This window comes from Perognathus longimembris, chromosome 28 (genome assembly GCF_023159225.1).
Source record: "Perognathus longimembris pacificus isolate PPM17 chromosome 28, ASM2315922v1, whole genome shotgun sequence".
NCBI lineage: Eukaryota > Metazoa > Chordata > Mammalia > Rodentia > Heteromyidae > Perognathus > Perognathus longimembris.
The window spans coordinates 44,556,794-44,579,493 of record NC_063188.1 but is presented as its reverse complement, the minus strand read 5'-3'; the positions used below and the strand labels follow the sequence as shown (position 1 = coordinate 44,579,493).

The 22,700-nt window shown below is 33.7% G+C and overlaps 1 protein-coding gene across 1 annotated transcript; it reads right to left on the bottom strand.

Moving 5' to 3' along the window:
• Nucleotides 1-9,576: 9,576 nt before the first annotated feature.
• LOC125343507 (chromobox protein homolog 3-like) lies at nucleotides 9,577-18,141 on the bottom strand. Its single transcript, XM_048335978.1, has 2 exons — nucleotides 18,135-18,141; nucleotides 9,577-10,280 (listed from the first exon to the last, which is right to left on the bottom strand). The coding sequence occupies exon 2, from the start codon at nucleotides 10,190-10,192 to the stop codon at nucleotides 9,731-9,733; it is 462 nt and encodes a 153-aa protein (XP_048191935.1). The 5' UTR covers nucleotides 10,193-10,280; nucleotides 18,135-18,141; the 3' UTR covers nucleotides 9,577-9,730.
• Between the last annotated feature and the right edge of the window lie 4,559 nt (nucleotides 18,142-22,700).

Genomic DNA, 22,700 nt, shown 5'->3' with positions numbered 1-22,700 from the left:
AAATAAAAGAAGAAAAAATATTATCATATAAATGCTAACCAGAAAGACCAAGGGAAAAATACTTCTATCAGACAAGGGAAGGAATTAAAATCTGCCACAAGAAACAAAGAAGGTAATTTATACGATGATAAAGAGGGCAATTAATTAAGATATATCAGTTGTAAATATAGATACACTCAATATTTTAATGTCCAGATATATAATGTAAATACTAAGAACATCTCACTTTAAACAATAGATAAATGAAACAGACAGAAAATGTTTAAGAAAGTAACTTACCTGAATTACTTTCCAGTTCAAATAAGACCTAACAAACAAATATAAAGCATAAACACCAGAATACATATTTTTTTCAAGCATGTATAGAACATTCTACAGGGAAGATCATTTATTTATTGGGTTGAAAATCAAGTCTGAACAAACTAGAGACTAAAGTCATTTCAAGTATTTCTTTTTACCACAACTGTGAAAATCTAGTGAAATATAATGGGAGAATTTGGGAAAAGTATAAATACATTCAAATTAAGGTACAGGCTCTGGGACAAAAACCAGTGGGGAAAAACCCAAAAGGAAAATAAAAAAGTACTTCAATAAACAAAATATAAAACATACCAAAATGTAAGAAATCCAGTGAAAGTACTCCTAAGGGGAAACTTTATGATAATAAGAACCTATATTAGCACAAAGAAAGATGTCAAATAAACAACATAAGGCTATATGAAAATAGGAGACAAACAAAAAACAAAAGTCAGAAGGAAAAAAGAAATTACTAAGCACTTACTTGTTTCTTTAAAGTAGAAACAAATAAAATAAGTATGATAAAGGTATCAGAAAACCAGCCAGACACTGGTGGCTCCTACTTGTAACCCTAGCTACTCAGGAAGCTGAGGTCTGAGGATCACAGTTTAAAGCCAACCCATGCATGATTCATTTCTAATTAGCTACTGTTTTTTTTCTTCTTCTTTATTATCAAAGTGAAGTACAGAGGGGTTACAGTTTCGTATGTAAGGCAGTGAGTACACTTCTCATTCAACTTGTTACTCCTCCCTCATTTTCCCCCACCTCCCCCCTTCCCATCTCTTCCCCCACCATGAGTTAGTTGTACAGTTGGCTTACACCATATAGTTTTGTAAGTATTGCTGTTGCATTGGTTTGTCTTTTTATCCTTTGTCTCCATTTTGGTATTCCCTTTCCCTTCCCTAATTCCACTACATATATATACAATATCCAGGGTACTAAAATCAGTTACAGTGATATCAGGGGTAAAACCATGGGAAAGAAGGACAAAAGAAAAGGGGTATAGAAAATGAACATAATGATAAACCATAACACTAAGGAAAAAGGGAGAAGATGCAAATAAATTATATTAAATGAAAGAGATGTTAAATTGATAACAGAGAAATACATAGGTGATAAGATAGTATGATGAATATTTGTGGAACAACAGAAGAGATATAGAAGATAAACTGGATATAGGAGAAATTTCTAGAAACATAACCTATCAACACTAAATAATGAAAAATTAGGAAATCTAGTTTGAACAATAACAAGTAAAGAGGCAGAAAAAGTAATCAACATCCTCACAGAAAAGGGAAATACCACCATATATGGCATAACATATAAATAAAGGACACCAATTTCTGTGAAACATGTCCACATAATTTCTTCATATTATAATAATGAAATAATTACATGCAACAAGTAGTAGAAAGTCTAGCAGTAGTTCAAAACTAAGATCATATATAATCTAGCAAGTAATATCTGGAATACTTTATACTTTAATCATCATATAGTCTTACTTTTCTTTTCTTTTTTTTTTGGTCATGGGCCTTAAACTCTGGGCCTGGGCACTGTCTCGGAGCTCATCAAGGATAGTGATCTACCACTTGAGCCACAGTGCCACTTCCGGTTTTCTGGTGGTTAATTGGACATAAGAGTCTCATGGACTCTTTTTGCTTGGGCTGGCTTTGTTTTGTTTTGTTTTTTGCCAGCCTTGGCCCTTGAACTCAAGGCCTGAGCACTATCCCTGGCTTCTTTTTGCTCAAGGCTAGCACTCTACCACTTGAGCCACAGTACCACTTCTGGCTTTTTTCTATATATGTGGTGCTGAGGAATTGAACCCAGGGCTTCATTTATATGAGGCGAGCACTTTACCACTAGGCCATATTCCCAGCCCTTGGGCTGGTTTGAACCAGCGATCCTCACATTTCAGCCTCCAGAGTAGCCACCAGTGCCTCAATTGTCTTACATTTTGAATAACATACTAATATAAATATCTGTTCTGGAAATGCATAATCACAGATAAACAATCTTGAAATGTGTCTTTATTGTAATAGCCACATTGAAACTACTAGGGTCATCTGACATTTACAGGATTGCAGAACTACCTAGAGATGAATCTGAGACTATATTTTGATAACAAAATATTAAATCCTTTCATCACATTTGTGGAATAAATGATATTATGTCACCAGTTCATCTATCTAAAGACCTTTATAGATTACACGTTACACTTCTCACGTTATGTTAAGCAAAATGAATTAAAAATAAATAAAAATCATGCTTGGATTAAGAGAGTTTATATCTTCAATAAATATAGTTTATATCCTAAATATATGTTTATATGTATTTTATATATTTATATAAAGTTTACATCCTATGGCTTTTCTGTATGCTAACAACCCGAAGACCGAGGTTGAAATCAGGAAAGCAACTCCTTTTGCAATAGCCCCCCAAAACATAAAATACCTAGGAATAACCTTAACCAAAGAAGTGAAAGACCTCTTTGAAGAGAACTTTAAAAGCTTGAAAAATGAAATTAAGTCAGAACTAAGAAAATGGAAAAACCTCCCATGCTCCTGGATTGGGAGGATTAATATAATCAAAATGGCAATATTGCCAAAGGCTATCTACAAATTCAATGCAATACCCATTAATATCCCAACACCATTTTTTAATGAAATAGAGGAAGCAATCCAGAAATTCATATGGAACAATAAAAGACCTAGAATAGCAAAAACACTCCTAAGCAGAAAGAACAGTGCTGGAGGAATTACAATACCCAACTTCAAGCTGTATTATAAAGCTATAGTAATAAAAACAGCTTGGTATTGGCCCCGGAACAGGCCTGAAGACTAAGGGAACAGAATTGAAGACCCAGAATTGAACCCACAGAACTACGCCTACTTAATCTTTGATGAAGGAGCTAAAACAATAGTATGGAAGAAAGATAGCCTCTTTAACAAGTGGTGCTGGCAAAACTGGCTCAACACATGCAACAAACTAAAACTAGATCCTTATATATCACCCTGCACCAAAATCAATTCCAAATGGATTAAAGACCTTGAAATCAAAACAGGCACCCTGAAAACACTAAACGAAGGAGTAGGAGAAGCACTTGGGCTCCTTGGCACAGGACAGAACTTCCTTAACAAAGACCCTGAAAGGCTACAAATCAAAGAAAGGTTGGACAAATGGGACTGCATCAAACTGCAGAGCTTCTGCAAGGCAAAGGACATAGCTCTCAAGATAAACAGAAAGCCCACAGACTGGGAGAAGATCTTTACCTGACATTCAACAAAGGCCTCATCTCTAAAATATATGCAGAACTAAAAAAATTACCTTCTTCCAAAACAAAACCGCAAAGAACCAATAGCCCCCTCATCAAGTGGGCTAAAGACCTACAAAGAAACTTCTCTGATGAGGAAATGAGAATGGCCAACAGACATATAAAAAAAGTTCTACATCACTGGCCATAAAGGAAATGCAAATCAAAACAACATTGAGATTCCATCTCACCCCAGTAAGAATGTCCTATATCAAGAAAACTAATAATAACAATTGTTGGAGGGGATGTGGCCAAAAGGGAACCCTACTTCATTGTTGGTGGGAATGTAAACTGGTTCAGCCACTCTGGCAAGCAGTATGGAGATTCCTCAGAAGGCTCAATATAGAACTCCCCTATGACCCAGCAGCCCCACTGTTGGGTATCTATCCAAAAGCCCACAAACAAAATCACAGTAATGCCACCAGCACAACAATGTTCATCGCAGCACAATTTGTCATAGCTAGAATCTGGAACCAACCCAGATGCCCCTCAGTACACAAATGGATCAGGAAAATGTGGTACATATACACAATGGAATTTTATGCCTCTATCAGAAAGAATGACATTGTTCCATTTGTACGGAAATGGAAGGACTTGGAAAAAGTTATACTAAGTGAAGTGAGCCAGACCCAAAGAAACATGGACTCTATGGCCTCCCTTATTGGGAATAATTAGTAAAGGCTTAGGCAAGCCATAGCAGAGCATCACAAGGCCCAATAGCTATACCCTTATGAACACATAAGATGATGCTAAGTGAAATGAACTCCATGTTATGGAAACAACTGATATATCACAGTTGTAACTACTTTCAACGTCCTATGTGTATGTGTAGTTTCTATTATTGATGATGTTCTTGTATCACCTTCCTATGGTTGTACCTACACTATCTCTATAATCTTATCTGAGTATATTGGAAACCGTGTTTATTGGTATTGGAAATAGGAAATTCAAAGGGAATACCAAATTTGAGAGACACAGGGTAAAGAAAGAGAAATAACTACAAAAGCAATACTTGCAAAACTGTGTGGTGTAAGTGATCTGAACAACTCGGGGGGGAGGGAAAGGGGGGGAGGGAGGGGGGCATGAGGTACAAGGTAACAAACAGTACAAGAAATGTACCCAATGCCCAATGTATGAAACTGTAACCTCTCTGTACATCACTTTGATAATAAAAATTTGAGGAAAAATAAATAAATAAATAAATAAAGTTTACATCCTAAATATATGTTAAAATATTGCTTTGATGCTTTGACATATATAGAATTGCATTGATGGAGAATGAACACATTCTCTGGGATTGTATTGGAAATTGTGATAGATTTCTTAATATTCAGAACTAAGTAATAATTTGCCTTATAGAAATGGAAAAATAATCATTTCAAACTAAGTAAATAGCAAGAATAAAGGCACTGAATTATACAATTCTTTTTAACTTTTATACTTTAACTTTTGTTTTCTCAGTCTCTTGTAGTCACTATTCTACCCCCAATGTTAATGTAATCAACCTTTTCAGATTCCATATGTAAGCTACATAAGTAATGCTTGTATTTTTGTGCCTAATTTAGCGCAATATGATCTCCAGCCATATTTGTGTTGTCACAAATGTTAGGATTTCATTGTTTCTGATGATTAAAGAGTATTTCATCATGCATATGCACCAAATTACATTTATCTGGTCATCAGTGAATAGATATTTGGATCATTTTCATTTCTTAATTATTGTCAATAGTGCTGCAATGGACATGTTTGTGCAGATGGACTTCAGTTGCATAGGAGGTCGTTAAGAAGACTGGCCACATTTTAAAAAATGATTGCTATGGGAGAAAGAAACACTGGAAAGATTTTAGTGAAGATTAGCCAAACATTCATAGCCATGAAGTAGTATCAGCATATGAATGATTTGTCAAGAGGAATTGCACTGCTCATAAATGAGATGACTAATTCCATAAGCTGGTGAGTTTCCAGTGAATGAAACATAAGTTTTATATCTCTCTTATTTCTTATTACAAAATATGCACATTTAAAAAATATATCAAATATGTATATTTAATGCTTCACTTACACTTTTTACATGAATTCATATGTAACTCTACTTGGAATCAAAATATGTGGAAAATATTCAGAAGAATTAGTTCATTTTTCATAGATATGTAAGAATAATTTACATTTCTAATTTTTTCTCAGTAAATTTGTAGTAGCTTTACGGAAATACAACTGTGATTTGACTCATTTGTAAAACAAAACAATACTACATTCTATTATAATTTCATATAAAATAAAATTATGAATATGACTGTCTTTAAAAGTTCATTCAAATTAAATATCAATAATAATACAAATGGAAGTGTTGTTTATATGCTTAGTTTAATGTAATTTAGTCTTTTATTTCAAAATAAAATATAAATTACTTTAATATTAGAAGATGCAAAGTGAATAGATAAATTACTTGTAGCATAATTGATGTCCTTAACAAAAATACTTATTGAAATGTCACGAGATGAAATGAATACAACTTTTTCTTCATTTTAGATATATATTAATATTTTCAGAGACTTTTGTTAGTCTTAAGGACCTTATCTAAGTACTTTTTCTTACTAAAGAATAAGGTATTAAATAAACCTTTGTTTTTATTGTGGAAAGTATTTTAGTTTCGATCTGCTTGAATCATTGCTACATATAAGTGTAGACTCAAGTAAATAATTACCCACACATTCAGACAGGTACAGGAGCACTTGGCATTGATTGAATCCTTTCTTCCATGCTTAATGCTATTATTTAGCTAGAAAACTGATCTGAACTGCATTCCTATCTTGCTATATTGCACACCTTATCTAGCAGAATTTATTATTTTTCTATTACTTTATCATTGTATGGATTAAAATCTTTTTTATTTACTAAAGGTAATCTACTTCACTAGATGTTAAAACTCTTTGCTATTATTTATTTTGTAAAGTAAAAATAGTGTTTGTTATTTTAAATGTATTATTTCAGTGATTGCATACAAATAGAATGGTATGAACTCCCCTATAAGATAACAGTGCCTTTGGGTATAATTACAAAAGTATGTTGGCAACTACCTACAGTAGCCTATAATGGCATATAACTTACTCGCTCCATAATTCTGTCTTTGTTCTTGCCCTATTAGAAAATAATTTCAATCTGTTTCCCTGTTCTATTTTCACATATAGAACCTAATTCACCATATTTATCCTGTTTGTCCTATATCCTGTTACTTCATGCCATGAGTGCTGTTAATAGCCCAAAAGAGACTTTTTTATTTTTTATGAGTTGGGTAGAGGGGCAGGAAAAGAGAACACAATAGAGAGGACTACTCTGTTTAAAATACAATCTATGCCTGTATGAAATACTATGGTGAACTATTTGGTATAATTTTTATTACACACTAAATATATGAACAGCAAGAAAGTACATTTTAACTTTTAAGCATAGCTATCTACAAATAACATTTGATGCTAAAATTTAGCAAAGGACTCTATAAGAAAATATGATAGAGTTTACCTTTAATAAATAGGTCTTTACACATTTCCGTGTTTACTTCTGTCAAAAACTCACAAGCACGTACCAGTCCTTGGAAAGTATATCAACCTGAGCCTTTCTGCTTAAAGCCTGAGAATGATCTTAATCCATGCTTCTTTCCTATGTGAATTTTTCAAGATCATCAAATTCCCAAACCTTGAAATTTCACCCGGTGAAATTGAATGACATAATTTCTATAGCTCTGCCTGTTGGAGACCATTTATTTTAAATCTTTGAATCGGCAAGCAGAGTTTAAGAAAAAAAATTCCACAGGGAGGTTGTCATGTCTTAACTGATTTAAGGTATTCTGAAAAATAGATGCCTATGATAAGAGTTTTCTGCTCGGATATAATATTGCTTTTAATGAAAATCTTGCCTGTTGAAAGACTGGTGTGTATTGGAAAAATTTCACTAATTAAATATCAGTTTTCCCCTGGGCACTCTTAAATATCAAACTTAATTCAGTCAAATGATGCCATAAAATAAACATGCTGGCTTTGTTATGTGGAGAATTCAGAGAAGACATTTTTGACAGATAAACTATATATTTAGGGGTTTGTGAGTGGCTTGGTATGGATCAAGCATAAGATATATGGTTAGTGATAAGAAATAAATTAATAAGGTAACATATAATTTTAATTGGTATGCAATGAGAAGATGAGATATCCCAAAGAGCATAATAGAATCACTTTTTTATCTTGAGGTTCCAACAAACTACTCTTGTAAGTCAAGTGAAGCATCCCTGCATTATGAGTTGCTACAGCTGCCCCAGTGAAGTTTTCACAGACATCATTTATGAAAGAGGTTCCAACAAACTACTCTTGTAAGTCAAGTGAAGCATCCCTGCATTATGAGTTGCTACAGCTGCCCCAGTGAAGTTTTCACAGACATCATTTATGAAAGTGAAATCTCTGGATAGTGACTAATTGGTTAGTAAGAAGTGTAACTTTAATCATTCCAGTCTAGAGTTAAGTGAAGCCTTATAATAACTTGGTGGCTTTGATACTATTTATATGAATGAATACTGCATCTCCTGAATTAAAAAAATTAACTTCAGAATATGAACAGAACGGATGGAAGGTTGTATTTCACAAATTTTAACATAGTCTCAAATTGACTCCTACAGAATATTTAAGTACTACTGGACATTCATATATCTGCTATAATGAAAAAGAAACAAAATGATAATTTCTGCTTTTTATATTGATTTTCTTAGAATGGTCTGATGAATAGCAGAGACTATAATCCACATAATTACTTGTATTTTGACAGAACTGATTAAAAATTTTTGGAGTGAATTCTTTATTAAATTGTTTATTTGAAAGTGGTTTCACTGACGTTTTAAATGACGTCTTTATACAGCAGAAAGAAGAATGGTGACTCACAACTGTATTTCCAGCTATTTTTTTAAAGGAATATAAAACTATTTATTGACCACTATTCACCATTATTTACAATAAAGTAAACAATATACAGTTGGGTAACATTCTGATTACTACAAAGTTGTTTCTCTGGCTTTTGTGGAACCAGTAACCCAATACTGAAAACAATTGAGCCTACATGTAAGGAATGAGTTGGGATAAAGAAAAAGCATGCAGGTCAATAATTATAAAATTCTGTCCATTCATTTAGGCCAGTAGGTCCTAAATAGTCACATCTCTAACCAGCTGATTTTACATTTCCATGAGCTGAGTGTTAGATAGCCCATGACCCAATATTCTGTAAAGGAATGCTCACTACAGAAAATTTTAGTGAAAGGAAATCAAGATTTGTCTTTTCTCATCTGGGTGAGGGAAGCTGTTATTAGCTTAAATTTTTTCCTTTCAAGAAGTTTTGCAAAGCTATTGCATTTGCTTATCTATGGCAGAGGCAGGAGGACCTAAAGTTCGAGGCTAGCTAGCCTGGCTACCTAGGAAGTTCAAGGTGAACCTGAGCTGCCTAGAGACCCTGTCTCAAAAATCAACAGAAAACTAAAACAAGGGCCAGGGATGTAACTAAGTGATACATCATTTACCTACATATGCACGGCTGTGGGTCTGATGCCCAACACCTCTAAACAAGCAAAATCTCCAAAACAAAAAACTACCTATGTAAGTATTTTGTTTACACACACACAAACACAAAAAAGAAAATTCAGGATGGTCCTTCAACATAGCAGTTAAAGACAAGTTGTTCTGATTAAGTAATGACCCCAAAAAATTGCCTAATATTAAAAAAAGCCACAATCTGTTTCTGAATGCAGAGGAAATATACCATGGTATTAAACATTCTTTTCTGATAAAGCAACTACAGAAAGCCTTTATTATATTTGTTCAAAGTAACCAGTGCTATTGAGGAAAAAAGAAAAACCTCAACTCCCCCAATACTACTTTCCAAACCAACATGACATACTTGATTTTCATTAGAATGTAGTTATTGTTTCACACCATTAATTCAAAAACCAAGACTCGGATTTTATATATATGTATAAATATATATAAAAAGCAATGCAAACAATTATTGAGCTTCATCTTCTGGACAAGAATGCCAAGTTAGTCTCTCTTCATAGAAAGCAATCACAATCTGAGGACACTTCATATTCGCCTCTTATGCCAGCACCAAGTCAGCTTCATCTGAATCTTTCCATTTCGTAAGAAACATCAATTCTCCACTGCTGTCTGTGGCACCAATTATTCGTTCAGGATCCAGACCCCTAGCAAACCCCCTTGGTTTGTCAGCAGCATCTCTTTTCTTCTTTGATTTGCTATCATCAGATTCACTGTCCGATAAAGATTTTCTTTTTGTACCATCCTTTTCTTTACCAGCTTTTTGAGAATTAAGAAATGTTTCAATTAATTCTGGACAATCTAAATTTTCTTCAGGTTCCCAAGTATTATCAGCATCTGTAAATCCCTTCCACTTCAGGAAATATTCTACCTTCCCATTCACTACACTTCGGTCCAGTACTTTTTCTACAACAAATTCTTCAGGCTCTGCTTCTTCAACTTTTTTACTCTTTCCATTCTGTTTCTTTCCCATTTTTTGCAATGTAGTCTTGTTAGAGGCCATTTTTAATTGTAGACTTGAAGAGCTATTACTCAGATGCTCCAGTCGCGATCCTGCAGCAGCAGCGTCTCCGGCCCGCGGGCTTCCAGCTCTATTTCCAGCTATTTTGGCGGCAGAGATTGAGAGAATCTCAATTAGATGCCACCCTAGGGAAAAAGGGAGAAATCACTTTGATAATCTAGGAATGGCATAAGGCAACTATGTTCCCAGCTGCAAGGAGAGAGGCCAAAATAATAGGTAGGAAAATCATAGTATAAGATAGACTCCAGGTGTAATTGTAAGACATGAGACAGGTCTTGAAAAAAATATGGGGCAAAAATAACAAAAATGGACTGGAGGAAGATGCATACTGAGGGAGCACCTCCCTAACAATCATGAGGTGCAGAGTTGAAACTCCAGAACTAGAAAACAAAAAACAAGATGTACTGGTTTTCATCAGAATTCTACTATTAAAGCAGAAAGAATAGGTTATGGGTAATATATACTTAGATTCTCCAAATTGTGCAGGTGTAAAAATGAAAAGAACTAAAATGGAAATAATACTGTTTCTTGTGAGCTGTTAGCTCTAGCCAAGTTGTCTAAATACAAATAATAGTTCTAACAGTATTTTACAAGATTTTATGTATGTACAATCATGTTATCTACAAAGGATATTTTATTTCCTTCTTGTTGAGATGTTTGTTTTTAGTTCTTTTCTCTTGCCTAACTGTTATAGGTGAGTTTGCACTCACTCTTATGTTGAAAATAAGAGAGGGTATCCTTGTCATATTTCTGAAGTTGCAGAAGATCTTTAAACTTTTCACTACTGAATGAGATATCAATGGGGTTTATGCATATAGTCTTAATTACAATAGCGTAATTTCTATTTATCCCTAGCCATATATATAGGGGTTTTTAAATCATAAATCGTTTTGAATATTATCAAAAATGTTATCTCTATAGATAAAATTATGTGATATGAAGATTCCATTACATTAATGTATTATATCATATTAATTAACTTGGATAAATACAACTCAGTTCTTGTGTATAGTCTTTTAATGAGCTATTGAAACTTTGTGTATTTTCTTGGTTTTGTGTATTTTCTTGAATATCATTGAATTTATGTTTATTAGCAATACTAGACTAATAACAAACTGTCTTCTAAAAAAATCAATTAAGAAAAGAGCACCATTTACAGAATGGTCAAAAAGTTAAATACTTAAGGAGTAAACTTAAACAAGAATTGAAGAACACACTAAGAAAATTACAATTTACTGGTGACAAAACAGTTACAAATAGAGATAATGTACATTAATCACAGTATTATAGTGCTCATATCATTTGTATTAATTCATATTCTGTTGTTGAATAATATCTATAGTTTGGTATTATATACAAGAAAGAGGTTTATTTAAACTCACAGTTCTGGAGGTTCAAGAACATGGTGAATCCTGATGGTTAATTGCATCACAATGGTAGGCAAAGGAAGATCACACAAAGAGACAGGAAGCTCCAGGATGATAAATGGAATGGCTTGCTCTTTAATAACAACTCAATCTTGCAAAAACTAGTTCACTCCTGAACTAATATTGGTCCTTTTGAAGGGAAATGTTGCAGTGACCCCCAACACCTTCCACTAGGCCCCAGTTTTTAAAAGTTCCTTTATCTCTCATATGGCCATACTGGGGAATCAAGCTTATAGCACAAGAAGCTCTGAGGACGATATTCAAATCATATCAAAGCCATAGCACTATCCAAAGAAACATACAAATTTGATGAAATTCTTGTCAAAATACAATAGCCATTTATAAATATGGAAAATGTATATGGAATCAGAAAATATTCTAAATGCATAAAATAATCCAGAACAAAACTGGAGGTATTGCACTTAGATTTTAGAAGATATCTCAAAACAGTAGTGTATAAAACAATACAGTACAAGGGTAAATCTAAACATACGTACCAGTTGAACAGAATAGAAATCCTGAGGGTAAAAAGTATCATGCAAATACATTCTTCTTCAGAAAGAATGCCAAAATCACACAATGGATAAAGGACCAGAGAATTTCTTCAACAAATGCTACCAATAAGACTGGATCATCATGTACAGAAACCTGATTTTTATTTTTTTTATCATACACAAAAATCAATGGAAATATAGAGTAAAAACTAAGTATATCATAAAACTCCTAGAATAAAAGCTAAGAAAAAAAATCCCTGGTTTGGTTTCCTCTGTTTCTTAGATATGATATAAAGCAAAAGCAAAAGAAGGTAAAAATCAGTAACACAATGTATGCCAAATTATAAAGCTTCTGCACAATAAAATAAATGAACTGAAAAAGGTATCCTACGAAATAGGGGAAATATTTGCAATCCACATATATGTTATGATGAAAATATCCAAAATAAAGAATTCTTATGCCTCAGCAACAGTAAGCAAAAAGATCCATGCCAGAAAGTCAAGTTAAAAATAGGAAAAGGAGCTAGGCATGACATCTTAGGATGTAGAGATCAGGAGGATAATAGTTTGAAGCCATCCTGAAAATAAAGACAGTGAGATACACATCTCATTCTAGAGGTTGCTTGTGGTAGTGCACTCTGTAATCCCAACTTTATGGAAGGATATGTAGTTGGATTATGGGCTAAGATGGGCAAAGGTAGAAACACAAGACCCTATTTATAGCAATAAAGCAAAATAAAAGTGGTAAAGCATTTGCCTGTCCCTGAATTCAGAAATGGTGAGACAAAGGACAAAGGGCAAACCAATGCATCAGTCATACTCACAAGATAGTATGTTGGAAATGAATGATACAACTTGGAGGATGGGGTTGGGGGTGGAGCAGGGAAAGTGAGAGAAAAAGAAGGAAGTGTGTAACAATGTTCAATAAGAAATGTACTCATTACCTTAGGTTTATAAATATAAGCCTGCCTTATATCACCTTGAAAATAATATTAAAGTACAAAATAATGAATTTTTCTAAAATTGGCATACAACTAGCAAACAGATATATGGAAACAATTCTAAGTATCATTGTGAAATGCAAATCAAATTCACAATGAACTATCACATTATAATCGTTGGGATTTTCTCAAATCAAAATTTCAAAAGATAACAGGCATCCGGAGGAAAGTGTTGAAATTGAAACCATTGTAAAGTGTAATGGAAATGTAAATTGGAACAATGACTTTAGAAAATATCACGGAGGTTTCCTTTTTTTTGTTTTTGGCCAGTCCTGGGGCTTGGACTCAGGGACTGAGCACTGTCCCTGGCTTCTTTTTGCTCAGGGCTAGCACTCTACCACTTGAGCCACAGTGCCACTTCTGGCCGTTTTCTGTGTATGTGGTTTGGGGGAATCCAACCCAGGGCTTCATGTATAAGAGGCAAGAACTCTTACCACTATGCCATATCCCCAGCCCTCATGGAGGTTTCTTAGTAAACCCATTTCTGCATGTATATCCAAATTAGTATGTTGAACTCCAAAATTTCTTGCACCATAATTCCCAATAGCCAAGTTGTGAAAACAACCCAAGTATTTATCAATAGATGAATAGATAAAGGATATACAGCATATGTTTACACGGGATCCTTATTCACTAGAGCCTTTCTTTTTTTTTTTTTACCACTTTTTTGCATTTTATTGTTATTATTAAATGCAAAGGGGTTGCAATTCCATAAGTCAAGTTACCAGTATAATGGTTCTCAGTCAATGTCACTCCTTTCATTCTCCCTCATATTCCTCTTCCAGCCACTATCCTCGTTACATAGTTCATTTTTAAAAAAAAATTATCAAACTGATGTACAGAGAGGTTGCAGTTTCATACATTAGGCATTGGATACATTTCTTGTACTGTTTGTTACCTCGTCCCTCATTCCCCCCTCCCCCCTCCGCCTTTCCCTTTCCCCTCCATGAGTTGTTCAGTTCATTTACACCAAACAGTTTTGCAAGTATTGCTTTTGTAGTTGTTTGTCTTTTTTTACCCTGTGTCTCTCAATTTTGGTATTCCCTTTCAATTTCCTACTTCTAATACCAGTATACACGGTTTCCAATATACTCATATAAGATACAGAGATAGTGTAGGTACAACCACAGGAAGGGGATACAAGAAGATCATCAATAATAGAAGCTACAGTTACACATTGCATGTTGAAAGTAGTTACAACATTGATATAACAGTCGTTTCCATAACATAGTTCATTTTCTAACATAATGTACATTGGATATGATAGCTGCATTTGCTGACCCTCCCTCCCTCCATTCCTGCGCCAGCCCCCCCACAGTGTTTCCACTTCCTCGTATTCATTTTGATAAGCGGTACTATAGTTGTTCAAAAGAGTTATGCCTTCAAATTCTTCCTCTCTAAGTGTGGCATTCCTTTTATTTTTTTAATAACTATTGTCAAAGTGATATTCAGAGGGGTGACAGTTTCATACATAAGGCAGTGAGTACATATCTTGTACAATTTCTTACCTCCTCCCTCATTTCCCCTCCTCCCCCTCCCTGTTTCCCTCTCCCCCCATGAGTTTTTCAGTTGGTTTACACCAAATGGTTTTGTAAGTATTGCTTTTGGAGTCATTTGTCTTTTTATCCTTTATCTCTCGATTTTGATACTCTCTTTCCCTTTCCTAGTACTAATACCAGTATGTATATTCAGTATCCAGGGTACTCAGATGAAATACAGTGATAGCGTGGGTACAACCACAGGAAGGGGGTACAAGAGGATCAACAACAACAACAAAAAGTTACCATTTCAGATGGCATGTTGAAAGTAATTACAACAGTGATTTCACTGGAGCCTTTATAAAGAAAGAAATCATACCATATGTAACAGTGTATTACAGTGGGGGCAATATGTTAAGCAAAAGAAGCAGTCACAAAAGAATAGCTCATGCATGATTTTTCTCATATTAGATACTTATATTACTGTGCTAGGTGTTAAAATATGTAGAAACACAGTATGATGGGGGTTTCTGTGGGTTGATGGAAGGCAAAATGGGTCTGCTGTCCAATAGGTATAAAGTTTCAGTTATATAACAAAAAATGCTGAAATATCCTCGGCAACATTATATATCTCAAGTGTTCTCATTACAATAAAAATAAGACAGAAGAGTCACTCAGTGATCATGTTTCCCACATATTTAATAACACTTGAAGGAAGGTAAATGATTTTTCTATTATTATTTTAAAATGTACTATGTATAGTATGGTTAAGCAGAAAGAGAATCATCTCTGAAAACTTGCATTCCCTTGTCCTAGTCATAGTACCAACTCTTAGTTTCATGATATCAAGCTAATTATTTTAAACACTCTGAGATACATTCCCTTCATTTGTATAGTGTTTCTGTAAATGCTGACTTATTTCTTTGAAATTTATATATATAAAATTGTAACCTGGCACAGAATAATATTTTGTTCAGTTATTTTGAGGATTAACTGAGCTGTTTTTGGAAAAAAAGCAATTATTTGAATATAAAATGCAGATGATCATAAGTTAGTACTTTGTGGTTATTTTTTCAGTATATGCATGTGAGTGTGTGTGTGTGTGTGTGTGTGTGTGTTAGAGAGAGAGAAAGAGAGAGAGAGGGAGGGAGGGATGGAGGAAGGGAAGGAGGGAGGGAGGAAGAGAGATGTGGTTTCCTTACTCTGCTTTTTATTTATTACAAAACAAAACTATATGAAAAGTTGCAGAAAAAAATTAGGGAAAGATAAAATGTATTTAGTATCAAATTCAATTTTAAACCTAGTTTTCTTATACTAACACTGAAACACAGAATTCTGCTTCATAGTGTAAATGCACTGGAAGACTATGCATAGAAGTTAGCAAAATAGAATTTAAAAACTACTCTATTACAGAACAAACGTTCTAACCCTTTCACTATATGTCACCTCACCAATGATCTTAATACTTTACAAATTAAAAAATTGGAAGAGGCCATACTTACTCAGTTCAGTACTTGAGGACTTGTTCTGTATTGTAATACAGGGATTATTGAGTTAAACATTTTGTGATATATACCAATCACTTTATGATAAGATTATTCAAATATTATACCTCTCTTTAAAAGTGAAAAACATAACACTTTAACTTCAATATTTATTTGCTCATATTTTAATTTTATTTCTTATTCATCAAAAATTGAAATACAAGCCCTGATATGTTGCAAAGTAACTTTTCACAACTTTTGGCCACAATTTCATTCTGAAAGCAATCCAGTGCTTTGTAAAGTACGTTTCTTTTGTGTTTTATATTATAGTATAATTTTCTATGTATGATTTTCAAGGAGGCCATTTAAGAAATGTCACAGGAATTAATATGGTGAAGGTTGAGGAGTGGAAATGGTAATGTAGAATTACTATGAATACTAAAATTATAAGTACTATGGGTGTTTTTATAATAGTGTAATTAAAAAATTAAAATTTTCAGATGATATTCTTCTTCTAGAGTCAATTCTGTTATAATATACTGGCAATGTTCCAATTCCAAACAAGAATTCTTCATGTGTATCTATAATTTAACACTTTCTTTCCTTTTTTTTACTTGTATTACAGTTTGAATTCAGGACCTTGCACTTGCTAGGTAGGAACTTTATCATCAACATTACTTATTTTTCTTATATAATTTTTAATTTTTATTGTCACGGTGAAGTACAGAGGGGTTACAGTTACATATATTAGGTAGATAGTACATTTCATGTCCAACTTCTTACCCCCTCTCTCACTTTTCTCCCACCTTCCCTCTTCCCCAATTCCACCGCCCCCCAAGTTGTACAGTTAGTTTATAACATATTGTCTTGTAAGTATTGCTATTGCATTGGTTTTTCTTTTACCCTTTTGTCTCACCATTTTAATGTTCCCCTCCCCTTCTCTTCCCTAACTCAGACAGACATATATAAAAAGAAAACCCAGGGTACCAGAATCAAATGCAGTGACAACAGGGGCTAAATCATAGGGAAGATGAACAGAAGAAAAAAGAAATAATTTCAAAAGCCACCAGGCACAACCTTGTTCATAGCAGAATTATTTGCCATAGTTAAAATATGGAATCAACCCAAATGCCCATTGGTAGATGAATGGAGCAATAAATTGTTGTGCATATACACAAGAGAATTCTATGCTTCTGTCAGAAAGAATGACATTGCCCATTTGTGAGGAAATGGAAAGACTTAGCAAAAAATCATAATAAGTGATGTGAGCCTCTCTTATTGGTAATAATTTTTATATGTTTAGGATAATCCTACAGATGAACACAGTAGCTTAATAGCTATGTACATATGATCACATAAGATGATGCTAAAAGAAATGATCTCCAAAATATGGAAACAAGTGGTTTATCATTGATGTTATTTCCAATGCTACTTCTTATACCTTTTTTACTTTCCTACACTGTGCTTAAGACTAAAAGTTCTAACATAGGGAACTCTTCCATAATTTAACCTGTTATCTTCTACAGTTCTTTAGAATGTAATATAAACTTCACATCTTCTTGAAAGCTTATGATTAGCACATTTTTGGTAGAAGATTTTAAGCAAGAAAACCACATAAAATATGATTTATGCTCTGTATTCAGTGTATTTTGCTCATAAGAATCATAATTTTTTTTATGTCTGACTAGCACTTACTGATAGGAATGGAATAATCAGCAGTATTTTTTTTATTAGTACCATAAGTAACAGCTTGAAGGACCCATAGTTTATGCCTGGAATTTTAACTACTCAAGAAGCTACAACCTGGGCAGAAATGTCCATAATACTTTTATCTCCAATTCACCATCAGAAAAGGCTGAAAATATAGCTGTAGTTCAAACTGGTAGAATGCTAGGTTTTAGTGAGAAGGCTCAGCAACAGAGCCCAGGTCAGCCAAGTTCAAGCCCCAGGACCAGCATGAAAAATATTTTAAAATAGCAATTTCAGTGATACAAACGATTGGTAAAATGTTAAGATTTTTTTTCTCATCTCTTTACAAACAACTGATTTATTTAGACTAACATAATATTTGTTTTTCTAAACATTAAAAATTACTTTCAACATCTTGTGTATAATGAATGACAAGTCATGGCACATTGAAACAAATGTAGTACATACAGTTTTGATTATATATCATAGATTTTCATCTAGTGCATTCAAAGGCCACATTCTGCAACAATTGTTGTCAACCTGCATTTTATGGGCCAAAATAACTATGTAAAATAGCTCTGGAAATTTTCTATTTGAGTCCTAAGTAGTCTAGAATCTCTCAAAAGTTATTTGTTGGGCTGGGGATATGGCCTAGTGGCAAGAGTGCCTGCCTCATATACATGAGGCCCTGGGTTCGATTCCCCAGCACCACATATACAGAAAATGGCCAGAAGTGGCGCTGTGGCTCAAGTGGCAGAGTGCTAGCCTTGAGCAAGAAGAAGCCAGGGACAGTGCTCAGGCCCTGAGTCCAAGCCCCAGGACTGGCCAAAAAAAAAAAAAAGTTATTTGTTAATAAATCAGTTTTTAATTTTAATTTTTTAGATTGTTTGCAACTATAAAATAGAAGAATGAAACCTTGGAAATTTGGTTGGGAAGGGGTATAATGGGAAAGGGGGAATAATAGAGGAATGAGACTGATGGGAATACATTGCAAACATGTGGAAATACAACAACAAACTCACTCCTTGTATAATTAGTATGTTAGTTAAAAATCTTTATTTTTTATATATTTTGGCATATGTTTAGTTTTGTGTCACAAACTTTACTGCACAATTAGACAAATCTATGAATTATTATGAACATGGTAAAAACGTTTCTCCAGTCCAAATAGAGTCAACACATTATGGACAGCACAATAAGATTTTGTTACAAAATACAAACCTTCCTTTCCTCTCTTATCATACAAACTCATCTTGTCTGCAACAAGATGTGCTGTTTTAGTTATTGCACTTCTGCCTTGAAAACATAATGTAATGAAGTAGGAACATAGCAGCTCTAAGTATCAAGGGGATAATGTAGATATGAGATAAGCACAAACACACATTTGGAACTGTTTTTCATGAAAAGATTCAATTAGCGTTTTTTAAATTGAATTGGAGTTTATAAAATCACAAAGTTATAAAGAAGGTGAACAGTCAAGAACAGACAAAATTAATCTATAGTGATAGAAATCAAACAGCAGCTGCTTTTGTGGAAGATTGGATTAGCTGGAAAGGACCGCAGGAAGTTCAGGGACTAGATAAGTAAGTAGATACATGCACACATGCACGAACACACACACACACACACACACACACACACACACACACACAAACACAATCAGGACTCATTGAACAGAAAATCTGTGCATTTTATCACCTAAACATAGAAAATTGAAGACTGAATACACATTTGTAAACCAAATATAAATGATTCAGGATATCAAATCATCCTGTTGACATGTTATTGAGGAATAATTTTCACAAAAAGTAATTTTATATATGGTCTAGAATAAACAAGCACGATATTTGGTATGATATAGTCTGAAGATGTAAATGTTCTTTACTAACTTCTGGAAGGTCTGGATCTAATTTACATAAAAGGGTGAGCACACTGATTTTAAAATAAATTTATTTATTATTAGCATTGATTAGAATTTTATATCTTTCAAAATTGGCAGTTTCTTTCCAATTAATTTTAATTAGAATTTTACTTCAGGGCTGCGAATATGGCCTAGTGGCAAGACTGCTTGCCTTGTATACATGAAGCCCAGGGTTCGATTCCCCAGCACCACATATATAAAAAACCTCCAGAAGTGGCGCTGTGGCTCAAGTGGCAGAGTGCTAGCCTTGAGCAAAAAATAAGAAGCCAGGGACAGTGCTCAGACCCTGAGTCCAAGGCCCAGAACTGGCAAAGAAAAAAAAAAGAAATAGAATTTTACTGCACCCTTCAACATCTTCAGATCTATAGCATCATTTGTCAATTTTTGTATAAATAGAACCTTTGACAAGGTGATTTGAAAATCTTGGAAAGAACAATGATAACAAACATAGCCATAGAGAAAACCTTTATATGTAAGGCTCAAACATTTTTGCACAAAATGATGAGGCTATAGTCCAATTTAACAGAGAATGATAAACTTTCCTGAAGGTGTCTGAATTAGAACCAAGCCCCAAGCATCACGGTTATGACAGTTAAATACTATTATTATAAAATACATTCATGTTAAAGCTGAAGAAGTCAATTTTACGTCAACAATGCCTAAACTATGCATTTTTCGGTAGTAGTGATTACTTTTAGGGGCTCACATTTGGTAGGTGTGATGAAATAAACCTATCTTCCCAGCTACTCTTGAGGAAGAGCTAGGAGGTTGACTACACTGGCTAGGTTGGCAGGGCCAGCTAAGCCTGGCTCAGGCTTAAGTACATCACCTTGTCTGGGAAAGAAATTAAACAGAAAAGGCTAGAGGTGGTTCAAGTGGTAGAGTGCTTGTCTCAAAATCACCTGACACCGAGTTCAATCCCCAATGTTTTCAGTATCCCCCTAAAATAAAAGATGCATGGACTAATAAATAAAATTTATATATTGAGGGATAAATAACAAAAATCCAGATAGAAAAGTAGAGAAATGGTCAATATATAAATCAGAACACATGCAAAATAGCTCTTAAATCCATAAAATAAATTCCAAATTATTCATACTTAGAAAGGGAAATGATACTACACTGAAATGCAATTAATATAGAACATTGATAAAGCAAAATAAATTAAACAATTAAAATATTTTCTGATATGGAGGTTTTGGGGTAGCAAAGATTTTCCTTCACTATTAGTGTGAAAACGTGTACTTCAGGAGAGGTACTAGGCAATAGCTAAGAAAACTACATTATGTACCTAAATTTTCACTGTTACTTTCACTGAATTAATACAACCAGCAATATAAAAATATACATTTCAAAGCTATTCATTATAATATTAAAATATAATTCAAAAGTGCAAGATAAAAATTCATACATAGTTGAGTGGCTGAATATACTATATCACCCAAACCACTATTATTATTAAATTGGGAAGTAAAAATAAAAAGTATCTCTATGAATATAGCCTAGAATGAAATATACTATTAATTGAAAGAGTCAGCATTCAGAGATAATCTTGCATATACTATATGTCATAAACAGTATATGTAGGAAAGAATGCACATACCTGGTAATTTGTGCAAAAAGAAATACAGAATAAGCCAGAAATCAGTGAGTTGCTAGGTGAGAATATGATGAAGAAATTGGAGAGTTTGAACAATGTTAAAAGGATAAATTAATGGCAATTATATAATGTTGGCTTTCAGAACAGTGATACCTTTTCACAAACACAAAAAGTAAAGACAGAATTTAAATCAACCTGGATGGGAGAACTCCATTATATAATGTTGGCTTTCAGAACAGTGATACCTTTTCACAAACACAAAAAGTAAATACAGAATTTAAATCAACCTGGATGGGAGAACTCCAAACTTGTATAGAAACAGTAACATAAATAAAAATAAGAAATTAGTTATTAAAAATGAGAAATATAATCAAACTGAAGAAACACTGAATTAAGCTAGGTTATACAGGTAAACAGTAATGTGATTATCTGAAATAGGTTTTTTATTAAAAGAAATAGATGCAAAATTATTACAATGTTTTTAGAGCTACAATTCCAATTTCATAAATTTTATATATAAAGGGGGTACAAAGATACTTCTGAACAGAATTGTATAGTCATCATTTAAATCTAATTAAAAGTATTTAAAAACACCAAGTGAGCTGGGTGCCTGTGGCTCACAACAATAATCCTAGCTAATCGAGATGCTGAGATCTGAGGATCACAGTTCAAAGCTATCTAAGACAGGAAAAACCACGAGATTCAAATCTCCAATTAACCACCAAAAAGCCAAAATGGAGTTGTGGCTCAAGTAGTAGAATGCTTCATTTGAGTCAAAAAGAGAAGGTACAGTTACCAGGCCTTGATTTCCAGCCCCAATTTGGGCAAGCATGCGCATGCACACAGAGACCCCCCCCCCACACACACAGCACAAGTTGAGAGAATATGCTAGTTAACAGTCACTGCCATCCTTTTATTTTTCCTACCAATCACTATTACCTTTTTGATTACTGCAACCATTTATGTACTTATTCTTTGCATTTCATGTAAAATGAGTTACATGATCTCTGGCTTCTAGTTCTTTATGTCACATTTCCAAGGCTCATTTGTATAGTACTAAAAATCAGTACTTCTTTTCTTATATGTTTTTATACCTGGGTGAATGTACATGCATACAAAAGTTAACCATTTATCAGTTGATCAACCTATATGTTGTTTCTAACTAATATGCATGTTGCTATGACCATTTATGTTCAAATTTCTTAGTGTAACATGCTTTACCTTCTCTTCAATATATAATAAAGGACATAAAGATAAAGAGAGGTTACTAGGTTAGACCATCAGGTTGTGGGTGTGTAAGAAATTACGGTAAAGGGGAAGCATTAAAGTATATTGGATGCACCTATACAAAGGCTAGAATTAAACCCATTTGGGAAAACAGTGGATTAAAGTTTTA